Source organism: Ovis canadensis, chromosome 23, assembly GCF_042477335.2.
Source record: "Ovis canadensis isolate MfBH-ARS-UI-01 breed Bighorn chromosome 23, ARS-UI_OviCan_v2, whole genome shotgun sequence".
NCBI lineage: Eukaryota > Metazoa > Chordata > Mammalia > Artiodactyla > Bovidae > Ovis > Ovis canadensis.
In genome coordinates this window covers 55,959,770-55,972,117 of record NC_091267.1, presented here as the reverse complement: position 1 = coordinate 55,972,117, position 12,348 = coordinate 55,959,770, and the positions used below count along the sequence as shown (strand labels likewise).

General features: G+C 48.6%; 1 protein-coding gene across 4 annotated transcripts in view; it reads left to right on the top strand.

Annotated features, from left to right (window-relative positions):
- PIEZO2 (piezo type mechanosensitive ion channel component 2) overlaps positions 1 to 12,348 on the top strand; it is a 256,765-nt gene that overhangs the window by 227,275 nt on the left and 17,142 nt on the right. For 3 of the 4 annotated variants that reach the window (XR_011252350.1, XM_069568658.1, XM_069568657.1), the window contains exons 35-39: positions 697 to 863; positions 2,029 to 2,195; positions 8,361 to 8,690; positions 8,942 to 9,200; positions 10,655 to 10,837. Coding sequence is in view for 3 of the 4 variants with exons in the window: in XM_069568658.1 (XP_069424759.1) it covers positions 697 to 863; positions 2,029 to 2,195; positions 8,361 to 8,690; positions 8,942 to 9,200; positions 10,655 to 10,837 (1,106 nt within the window). In the remaining variant the exon portion in view is untranslated. Of the gene's footprint in view, positions 1 to 696; positions 864 to 2,028; positions 2,196 to 5,843; positions 6,012 to 8,360; positions 8,691 to 8,941; positions 9,201 to 10,654; positions 10,838 to 12,348 lie in introns of all 4 variants that reach the window. The other variant, XM_069568659.1, reaches the window with a different exon arrangement.

The window sequence follows — 12,348 nt, the reverse complement described above, 5'->3', positions numbered from 1 at the left end:
GAGGCAGAGATGAGCGTCGGAGGTGAGCTGGTCACACGCAGCTCCCCTGGCGGGTCCCAGTCACAGCCGAGAGGAGGGAGGTGGCCCAGGGTCAGTGAGCATCTCAGGGCTCCTGTGGTTTGGAGAGAACTGACCACACAGTCAGAATTTTATAGGAAGCACAGCTTGGTGTCATTAAATACATATGAGGAAGATGATTCAGGGGTTTGGATAGAATCTTAGTGTGCAGACTGAATTCTGTACGAAATACCTTTGAAAGGTGTTCAACTACAGTTCAGCTGCAGTGGGAAACGTCAGTCATACTGAACCAACAGAACAAGAAAAGCATTAAAGGAACCAATTACTTGGATAGATTCAGACTGTTTCTGGCCAGTAGCAAATACCCTTGAGTGCAGGCTGTACTTCTAATAAAACCTGGTGTCTCTGTATGGACCTGTTTCGACTGAAGCTTTGACCAAAGGTTAACAATTCTATTCAAGTTTGGTTTGGGTGCTGCCGCTGCAGGTGTGGAAAATCCTGCCCACCACATCCATGCCTGTGCCCACCCCACCCCCCCACCACGGCCCTGTCTCTCCATGTCAGGGGCAAGGACAAAACCAGGCAGGGCCGCCTTTGGTAAAACACCACTGCTCCACATACAGCACCACGACCAGGGGTGCAATGTCCCTTCAAATCAAGTTCTCTTCTTCCTCCTAGACAACATCATCAAGAGGATCTTTAATATTTTGAAGTTCACCTGGGTCCTGTTTCTGGCAACCGTGGACAGTTTCACAACGTGGCTCAACTCCATCTCCAGAGAGCACATCGACATCTCCACTGTCCTGAGGATCGAGCGCTGCATGCTGACCAGAGAGATCAAGAAGGTAGCCCTGCTGGAGGCCCTGCTTCGCTGAGTCACCAGAGTTCTGAGAGCCAGGCTCCAGACCTCCACGGGGGCTCAGACAAAATCCTTCCTCCCAGGCTTTGCATAACCCCTCTGCTTGTTGGCATATTTCAGTCTTTTCCATGCTCAGAATGATAATACACACACTACACACACACACACACACACACTCACACACTCACACACACTCTCACAGTCCTAGGATCTTGGCCAGTGTGTTCATTCTGTCACCTCTCATCACCACGATTCCCAGCTGCACTGGTTCTGTTGTATCTCATAAAGGATCCTGTGCTTTAGTCTGGGAAGTTTGGCCTGAAACTTCTCATAGGGAAAATTAGGAATATACACATGTGGAGGCTCAGAAGGTAAAGAACCTGCCTGCAATGCAGGAGACCCAGGTTCAACCCCTGGGTCCGGAAGATCCCCTGGAGAAGGGAATGGCAACCCACTCCAATATTCTCGCCTGGGAAATCCCATGGATAGAAGAGCCTGACAGGCTACAGTCCATGGGGTGGTGAAGAGTTGGACGTGACTGAGTGCCTAAGACAAAACATAGCCATAGGTGGTTTATAGATTACATTTGAAAAAAAATAGTTCATGGCTGGAAAGGTTACTCTCACTTAGCAAAATTATCAACATGTGAAAAGGGATTTCTTTTTAATTTTATTTTTTGAGGTGTGGGTGGCATATACCATTTTATTCATTTCAAGCTTGCAGTATAATAACGGTATTTATGTATATTGTAAAATGATAACCACAGGAAATCTGGTTAACCTCCATCACTGCACCTGTTATAAATGTTTTATTGTGAAGAAGACTTTGAAGATCTATTCTCTTAATAACTTTTCAACACGCAATACAGTATCGTTAACTCTAGTCACCATTGCCTCCCCATGATTTATTTATTTATTTCATAACTGCAAGTTTGTACATTTGACCATCTTCAGCCTTAAACTAGGAAGGGTTTCCTGCTCAGCATGACCCAGTAGCATCTGGCACCATTAATTCAGTGAGCTGATGTCAATCCTCAGCTTGACTAACTTGGCTTTTCATCCTGCTCAAGGTGTGTGTGATGGCAGAGGGTTGTCCATACTGAGAAGCACTGACGTCTGTGCAGGGCTGTGACAGTGTCTCCCTCTCCGCAGGGCAACGTCCCAACCCGGGAGAGCATCCACATGTACTACCAGAACCATATCATGAACCTGTCCAGGGAGTCGGGGCTGGACACCATCGACGACCATGCTGGCGCTGCTGCGGGCGCACAGGCCGCCCACAGGATGGACAGCTTGGATTCCCACGACAGCATCTCCAGGTATGTCACGTGCTCCACAGCGGTGCTCTTCCCGCAGGGATGACAGAGGTGAGAGGTGAGGGGAGAGGTGCAGGCTAATCAGAACCTTGGGGTGCCCAGCTGCTCTGGGCTGACTCCATGGGCATGGCCCAGCAGAGCATTGCTGCCCCTGGTCCGAGCAGAGAGAAGCAGATATCAGTAATGAAGTATTAGAAAGGCCCATATGACCCACGGGCCCACGACTGGGATTTCCAAGCTCGAATTAAGTCAGATGAGCCTCCTGACACAAAATGAGTAACTGTATCAAGAACTGCATCTTCAATGCCTTTAAAATGCTGTTCCACAAAGTATCTTCTGTTCTAGAGTCTTCTGCCACCTGTTGCTCTCCATCTTCTTCTTTCAGAAATTTTACTTTATGATTCGGAATCATAAACATTTGAGAAGTGGTTCTGTGGGCCCCACCTTCCGAGCTGTGGTCACACCCCTGCTTCACATGGGCCCCTGCACTGACCCTTCCCCGGGGCTGCACTGTGTGTGGGTTTCCTCACTTTTTCCTTAACAGACCCCTTGAGATGTACTGTTATCATCCCCATTTGACAGGGACATGAACTTCTTATGAAAGTTCGTGAGGCTGCAGACTAGTTTGCAAAGGGGAAAATCACACATAATTTCACATTTTTTTCCATAGAACCTCAGGCGTTTCACAGGCTTCCTGAATTTTATGCATGAGCCTGGCTTAAGAATAGTGGCTCCAGAACCAAACTCTGAACCCAGTGAATCAAACAGAAAATTAGAACGTGAACTGAAAATCAGTTGTTCATAAAATAAACATACATGATTCCTGTATTAGTAACTTTCAGCTATGTAACAACAGATAATATGGTCAGTTAAGAAAGTAAGTAAATATTATAAACCACAACTTTAGGAGGGAGAAGAAGAAAAAGAAAACAAAGACTGGCTAAAATAAAATCAAATAACTGCCTTTAAATCTGATCCAAGATGACAAATCTGCACCCATAGTCAAAACCTGTGAGGTGGGAGATATTAAAATTCATTGATTGCATTTTAACAAAGACTGTCAAAGTATTCCAACATTTTTAAATGGTCAACCATCAATAAATTTACTAATAGAAAACCAACACCTTTAAAATTATTTTTAATGTCCTTTTACTCATTATTTGTAATGTGAAGAAAAGGGAGACACACTATTGGTCATTTATGCCCTCAGTAAGGGAGTGAACATATTTGCCTTCTTCTTAAAGGCCAAGGAAAACTTCCTTTTTTTTTTTGTTTTTTTTTTTTTTTGTTTAGAAAACTTTCAAATCTCCAAACAATTGTGTGTCTGCAATAGAGTCCATAGGAAGCCACGCTGGTTTCTGATGCAGCAGTGGTCTTCTCTGGGAGGGACCCCAGTGTGGACATTTGCCATCAGCACGCCTATGCCCTGAGGCAGGTAGCATCACCCCCAACAGGGATGCAGGGACCCACATGCTCTCTGTGGCCCAGCCCCTTAAGGACCCAGCCTGCAAGGAGTGGTCCTACCCACCCCATCTCACCCACTTTTCCCTTCAGCTGACAATAGAGGGGGTTGGGGTAGGAACCTAACAAATGTGCTCATGTTCCGTTTGACTTATTGAAACAGTCACGATTTCTTTCAAATCCAGATGTATGAAATCAGATATCCTCTGTCTTTCAAATCCAGATGTGTAAAATCAGATATCCTCTACCTTCCCAGAAAATAAATTCAAGTTCCTTCAGGAAACATTGGTGACATTCCAAGGAACATTCCTAGATACATGCAGAGTGTCTATTATTGGAAGTGTGTGCTGTGTGCCCCTGGGATGGCTCCAATGACCCGAGGACATCAATTAGATTTGTCACCTGTTTTTGTAAAGCTCCTGCTCTTCCCTTTCAGTTTTAAAACTGTCCTGGCTTGGACAACAAGTTAATCCACCACAAATAACCCAGTAATGTGGGGTCTGAGGGCGGGCTGCGTGGTCGCAGAAATCACCCAAGAATTAACAAGGTAAAGAGGACTTTGTGGTCAGAGCATTGATTCCGCACAGAAAATCGGGCAGGTCAGGGTGCACAGCCTCTTTCTGCTGCAAACTCCCCAAAGGCTGGGGGATCCACCTCTGAAAATACGAAACAATACGGAAGCTCAGAGATCCAGTTCCTCATCTCATAAATGATGAGACTGAGACCCAGAAGAGGGGGAAGGGATTTATCTAAAGCCCGGCAGGTAGTCAGTGTCCACTGTGTTTCTAGTTCATCTGACCGTCATCTCCTCTTTTTGTTCAGGATGAGTTGACATCAAAAGGAGTTAGGGTTGTTCTTTAAAATCCTTATTAGAGACCATTTGGTTGCTCGCCTCGTCCCCTCCCTCTCCCATTACTGGGTCCTGTCTTGGCCATGTGGCTGTGACATGCAGTCAGGGTGTTCTCCCGCAGAGCACTCGGGGGTGGGAGCTGCTATGGCTCTGAGAACCTGAAAGCCCTTTAACAGTTCCATGAGTGCCTCAAATTCCCCACCCCCAAAGGGGACCCCAGAGGTCACTCCATCATCTTGAATGGTTCCCATTTCTGCCCCCATGGTCACTGATTAAGGGCACCTACTGTGTGGCTGGCACACAATAGGTCCCCTGGTGCAATCACTAGAGGCTGATGTTCAAAATCAGCTGTCTGTAACACAAAGGGTAGGCTGAGTCACTCGCTCTCAGGCTGGAAGTCAGTGCCCCAGGAGCCTCCATGTCAACAGCTTCAGGGGGTGTTCCTCTCTGGGGTTAAACTCCACATGTGAACTGCAATCATGCCTCCATCTGAGCTGTTGGCTGCTACTGGGATCACCCAGTAGCAACTCAGCCCTGAATCTGCCTCAGTTTCCTCCCTGACTGTCGAGTGACAGGTGCTGAGGGTTCAGCCAATGGGATCTCACCCTGCTGACATCCGCCGAGACCTAGAATGTGATCACAGAGAAAACCACTCATTAGGCTCAATAAACAGTTAACAGACCAAATGGCCCTGCCACTGCTGGACTTCCTATGTTGCCTTTGTACCTTTTCTTTTCTTTTCTTTTCGATGTTGGTTTATATCCAGTTGCATATCAAACCAGCATCTCTTCTCCAAGCCATCCAGTTTGGCTCGACTGAATATCACTCAGAAAATGGGGTGGAAAATTCAGTTTGTTGCAGTGAATCCTGAGCTTCCTTCTTTTCTTTTGGAAACCATGTTTTTTAAATGGCATTTTTATATAAATTTTACTTGAGCAGGTATTTCTGCTTAAGAACTGAACTCAGGATTGGGGAAGGGGGGCTCTGAATAAAATATATTTTCTGTCTTTGGAAAAAACAAACAAACCAACCCTCAGCTGTACAATTGTAAAGATGAATTTTGCTCTGTGAGAGACAGGTCAGGACTTGTCATTATTCTAGTTCCCTGTCCCACCCAGAGAGCAACACTTCATCCTTTATCAGCAGTTCTGTTCTCAGCCCAGTGCTATCCTGTCTCATCTTCCCTTCTCTGTCCCGGAGCCCCGCTGCGGTGGCCGCTGTCCGTGGTGCTGGAGTGGCGTGTGGTCTGCTGCATGGCGGTGTCTGGGTCTCTGACGTGTGTGACTCCTGTTTCCGGCGCTGTTTTAACACTGTGTCTCTGTAACTGTTTGCGCTGCTAGCTGCTACACGGAAGCAACCATGCTGTTCTCAAGGCAGTCCACCCTTGATGATTTAGATGGACCAGAAACTGTGCCTAAAACGAGTGAGCGCGCTCGGCCCGGGCTCCGTAAAATGCTCAGCATGGATGTGTCCTCCTCGTCAGCCGAGAGCACCAGCTTAGGCTCCAGGTGCTCACCCGTGCATGCTTTGTCCGTGACCGTGTCAGCCCCTGCCCGTGTCATTGCACAGATGAGTTATTGTGACCTGTGTGTTTTCGTTCACTTTTGTCTTAAGAAGGTGCATGACTAATGAAAGCGTAACCAGCATCCTTCCTGGGACATAACTGGTTGTTACCAGGATAGCGTTCTGTTCAACTAACCGCTCTTTGCTTTTTGTCTGTTAGGAGTTTCTTAAAAATCCTACCATAAACATTGTCCTCCATTTTGTAAGTATTTCACACTTTCTATTTCCAAAGGAGCAAGCATGTTTCCTCCTTGGTTCAGGGTACCAGTAGGCAGTCCTCATGGGGAAAAATGGGTCAGGAAGAGTAGGAAACTTTCTCATAATTTTGTCCAAAGTTCCACACAGTAGGAGTTAATCCCAAATCCTGTATGTAGTCACATTTGGTCAACACAGAATGAATCTGTCCACATGCTACATGCCCAACTGACATGCAAGTTAGAATATATTCAACCATTGTTTTTAAAATAATATTATTATGCAGTAGAATATATTACCTTGGGAGACCTTAACTTGTTTGGTTTGGGAAAGATTACTTTGGGCTTAGGCTTTCTCATTAAATCTCACGATAAAAACTATAATCATGCATAGAAATGAAATCACTTGCTTAAAATCCAAAAGCTCTTCTTTGAAAAGTCAACAGGAGCACAGAAGCACAAGCTGTATTGTGCTTATCCTGACACCAAACAACCACCCAAATAACCCACTCCGAAACTAAGGGCAGAGTCGGCAAGTCAGCCAGTGTTAGGTCCTTGTCTCCAGCAGCTATGTACGTACATTCAGAGTACGCATGTAAGTACATTCAGAGCTGCAGGAGGCTGGCACCCGGCGTTTCAGGGACTGCCATGGCCATTTAAGCTGTCCTCTGGTGGGCACATGCTATGCCATTCCAATCTGCTGATTGCTGAATGTACCAGGATTTACCTGAATCCCTTTGGGGTCAGACCTCATCAAAAACCATAAAGAGCATGCCTGTGATAGGTTACGGTCCCTCTGGAACTTAGAACCTGGTGTGGGGCTGGCTCCAGTGGTCTGAAAACTGGGTGACCAGTCAGTTTTACCGTCATTTCTAATCAAGGTAAGTCTTAGCCAAAAGCATTGTCTTGGCATTCTGAGAACCTAATTACTGTGCTATAGGCACATATAGGGCCAAAGTCCTGGGGCCCTGAACACCCCTGAATTAGGATCAAGAGCTCATGCAATTCTGACTCTTCAGTCTCAAGGCTCAGCCAGATGCATTCATTCATTCATGTGTGTGCACCAGTGTCCATGACAAGAGAAATGGGTACAGTCTGCACCTTTGAGCATCTCAGTGATATGACCCCAGCTGCTCACAGATGCCATTCAGGGAGCAGCCTAACAGCTGATCACTGCACACCCTGTATACTTGGCATCTTCAGGTGACTTTCCCCCCTCTCTTCAGGGCTGGGTGTATGAGGTACACAGCATAGCAGGCAGACCTTGATCTTGCTGCTATGGCTGCTGTACTTTTGTCTCCAGTGTTTTTTGCACGAGCTCAGGGAGAGTTAAGAAGGAGAGGAGAGATGCAAAAGGGAAGACATGACACAGAAGTAGAGTGAAAACAGAGGCAGAGGGGCTCCTGGAAAATGAAGCTGGAAGAGGAGCTGGCAGCGCAAAGCCAGTGGGAGGAGAAAGTGGGAGGGCATTCAGAGGGGAGGGTGGGTGCAGCCCCAGGAGAGACCCTGGGGCAGAAAGTGGTGGGCGGGGCTTCCACTGCCAGGTGGTGGGGAGCCAGGAAAAGGACGATGGTGAGCGTCCAGTCAGGTGTCAGAGGCACCAGTGAGAAAAGGCACAGGATGGAAGTGCAGGCAGGAGCCAGCATAAACAATGAAGCAGGCTCTATCTTGCCAATGGTCCACCATTCCGGGCCTCCCCTTAAGGTCTGGGGTCTGTTGAGAGTAGAGTGCATCTCTGTGGACCCAGCCAGTTGAGACATCGCCTTTCCCTGGGTACCTTTCTTTACAATCTGTGCTCTGGGGGGTGCACTGGGCTCACTGTGTCTTGACTGGAAATAAACAGTGGGCCTGCTGCCTAGGACCATCGGTGGGACTGAAAAGCTACGCACGAGAGGGTTTGGTGCCCCGGGGCCTGCCACCCAGCACCCTTCCCCTGTCTCTGCACCCAGACATGATTATCCAGAAGGAGCAAAGCAGATGGAACGTGGGGAATGAGGAGGCATTCCCCCCCCGCCACATGCCTGGGTGCGTGGCCATGGGTGCCGCGGGAGGCTGTAGGGGTTGCTGAGGCCAGGCGGTGCCCTCCGTGTCTCCTGACAGCGAGCCCACGCAGTGCACGATGCTGTACTCGCGCCAGGGGACCACGGAGACCATCGAGGAAGTGGAGGCTGAGCAGGACGAGGAGACATCCGAGGGGGCCCGGCAGGCCGAGTCCCCACAGGACCCCACGGAGGATGGTGACGTGGAGGCCCCGCCGTCCTACAGCAAGGCTGTCAGCTTTGAACGCCTGTCCTTCGATTCCCGGGATGACTCAGCTGGCCAGACCCACATGGAAGTCAGCCCGGATGACAGCCGCTCAGATCGGCTGGAGGCCAGCATCCTGCCACCCCTGACCCACGAGCTGACAGCCAGCGAGCTGCTGCTGAACAAGTAAGAGCTGGGGCCACAGCAATGGAGCTGGGAGTGACCCTTAGTGTCCACTGAGCTGCTGGGTGCAGACACCATGTAGAAAAGGTCTCCCCAGACATTTAGAACCACATGTGTGCTCACCTCTGTCTCTGTAACATGATAGGAGGTTGACAGCACAGGACGCCTGGGGACCCAGGCAGCAGGGAGGGGTGGGCAGGGTCTCACCGCCTGGAATCAGTGCCCAGGAGGGACTGAGGCCAGTGGTCTGGCAGGATGTTCCATGACGACGAGCTGGAGGAGTCAGAGAAGTTCTACGTGGGGCAGCCTCGCTTCCTGCTGCTCTTTTACGCGCTGTACAACACGCTGGTGGCCCGCTCCGAGATGGTGTGCTACTTTGTGATCATCCTCAACCACATGGTCTCCGCCTCCATGATCACCCTTGTGCTGCCCATCCTCATCTTCCTCTGGGCCATGCTGTCCGTCCCCCGGCCCAGCAGGCGCTTCTGGATGATGGCCATCGTCTACACGGAGGTAGGCGTCCCTCCAGTGGACCTGCCTGACCCCTGCTTCACATAAATACATAGTCAGTTAGAGGGATCATCTTAGGTCAGCATGTGATTATAACCGGCAGTTGTTGGTGCTGAGAACTATAGTTGTCTTTTCATATCTCATACCTCACACAACATAGGAGCTGATATCATTCCTTAAAAAAGGGATAAGGAACAGCCTTTATGAGATTAAATAATTGGCCCAAAGTGGGCTTCCCTGATGGCTCAGACGGTCAAGAGTCTGCCTGCAATGCACGAGACCCAGGTTTGATCCCTGGCTTGGGAAGATTGCCTGGAGAAGGAAATGGCTACCCACTCCAGTATTCCTGCCTGGAGAATCTCATGGACAGAGGAGACTGGGGGGCCACCGCCCATGGGGTTGCCAAGAGTCAGACACAACTGAGTGACTAACACTTTCACTTTCACTTTACCCAGCTGGTGAGTGGTGGGGGAGGCCTTGGAGGTCTGGTGTCTGCCCTGTGATATTGACCAGCAAGACAGTAAGTACAAGGCAGACACAAGCACGGTGCCAGGGCCAGTGCATGGTCAGTGAGTGGACATTGGATCAAACAATTCAGTAAGCACTTGAAACACAGTTGGATGCAATTAACCCTGATGATGTAGACGTTGGAGGGGTGTTTCAGCGTCAGTCTCTACAAGCATCTCCACATGTATACCCTGGGCTGGCAAGGTTTTGTTTCATTTGCTTTTATTTCTTCTTGAGGAGAACTTACAGTGAGCAATAAAATGCTGAGAGGAAAGAGAGCAGAATAAAGTGGAAATTGTCTATAATGCCTGTGCAGTTTTCTCCTAAAGATTACAAACTAAAGCCATACTTGCAGAATAAAGATCCTGCTGTTCACATTTGTTCTAATGACCTCATTTAATAGCTGAATATTTGTATAAGTATCTAATTGAATCAGCACCAACTAGCCCCTGCATGCGTGCTAAGTCACTTCAGTCATGTCTAACTCTGCGACGTTATAGACTGTAACCTTCCAGGCTCCTCTGTCCATGGAATTCTCCAGGCAAGAATACTGAAATGGGTTGCCAATCCCTTCTCCAGGGGACCTTCCCGACCCAGGGATCAAACCCACGTCTCTTATTTCTCCTGCATTGGCAAGTGGGTTCTTTATCACTGGTGCCACCTGGGAAGCCCAGAATCTAGCCCACTCCCTGACAATAGCAGAAGTCATTTGAGCCAAGTCAGGAATAACCTCCATGGCCCCGATGTGTCTGTAGTCACAGGCCCTGGAGGTGTGGTTCTGGCCTTGTCCTGAAGTCAGTGTCTGTGGAAGGAGAATTCGTTATTCCACATGCTGTGTGCATTCCCAGCACCAAAACTGAGACTTTTTCCCTTAATTTTTGTATCACTGTTCTTCATCTAGAACTATTCTTAAAGGGCGTCATTTATTCTAATTTCTCACATCTGTGCAGGTGGCCATTGTGGTCAAGTACTTCTTCCAATTTGGGTTCTTCCCCTGGAACAAGAATGTGGAACTGAACAAGGACAAGCCTTACCACCCACCCAACATCATCGGGGTGGAGAAGAAGGACGCCTACGTGCTCTACGACCTCATCCAGCTGCTCGCACTCTTCTTCCACCGCTCCATCCTAAAGGTACTGCCCGCCCATCACCCCGGGATGTTTCCAAGAACCCGGCGCTGGGATCACGAGGGGCTGGGGGGCCACGGGCGAGGTCTGTCTGTGTGCTCTTGTTTTCTTTGTTAACAGTTTTGTTCATTTCATTTCTTTTCTCAACACTGTGTACTCAATAATGGAGTTTGTGATCAATCGGGGGAAATTTCCGCCTATTTCTACTCTGGGATGCATGCGTGCATGCTAAGTTGCTTTAGTCATGTCTGACTCTTCTGCGACCCTATGGCCTATAACCCGCCAGGCTTCTCTGTCCATGGGATTCTCCAGTCAAGAATACTGCAGTAGGTTGCCAATCTCTCCTTCCTGACCCAAGGATCTAACCCACACCTCTTATGTCTCCTATATTGGCAGGCAGGTTCTTTACCAATAGCGCCACCTGTGAAGCCCACCCTGGGATGAAGGCACCCTGATTATCCCATGTTTGTGGAAATTGCCTGAAGGATGTGTGGTTCTTACCACTAAATCAAGTCTTGCCTGAGTTGAAGACAGATCACTGGGGAGCTAGAATTTGGGGGTCTCCTCTCCAGCCTGACCTTGGCCCATGCCCTTTTAGAAGCATTGCTTTTCTCATAGTTTTTGCTCTGAAACCACTGGTTTAGTGAGAGGCTGCCCAATCCATGGGCCTGGGGATCCTAGGCTGTGCTCCCAGAGAGGCTGCTTCTGAGAAAGCCATACCGGCATTGCTCTGGGAAGACGGGCCTGTAGGGTAACCTTCTTGGGATCTGCACCTCCTGTCATCCTGCTGAGCACCTGTGGGGTTCCTTGTCTCAGACACTGTGAAATATAAGCTGAACTTGTGATATGCCACTCAAGTCTACACGTTAGAGATTGTCATACAGCATGCCTTGGATGTATTGATGTGCCTATGGTCAGAATCTCACTTTCCCTCTCTTGTTTTAACTGTGTCTCCTTGTACTGATATAACATATCTTACATTCATTTTATCAAGTAGTATCTTCGTTAGTCCCTTTTCAGAACAAGCTGGACCTAAGTTAAGGCACACACATGCCACGCCCAGCACAGCGGGTGAGAAAGACCTGAAACAGCGGTGAGCGTGTAATGAAAAGACAGACACATATAATTTGGCAAGCGAGGAGTTGGGGGGCCCTCTTGCTCTCCATGACAGAAAGACAAAATGGCTTCTTTCAGCCCGCACTTTTATTGGCAAAAGTCACATGAGATCATTAGGGAATAGCTATACTGGGGAGTTTGATTAGCGAAGGCTCTGCTGTTGATCAGGAACATCTTGCTTTATTTTCACGGGGATGGATGCAGGGGTATGCAGTGAAGTGGAGCAGAGAGCATGTCCCGCCTCAAGACCGTCCATTCAGCATGCTTACCAGGACAATCACGAGGGCACAGTTTGCCGCACCCTCGAGACATGGGACAGGTTCTGGTCTCTGCTCCGCCAGGCTGCAACACACACATACATGCACACTCACATACATGTACATGTGTGTTTGACCTCTATC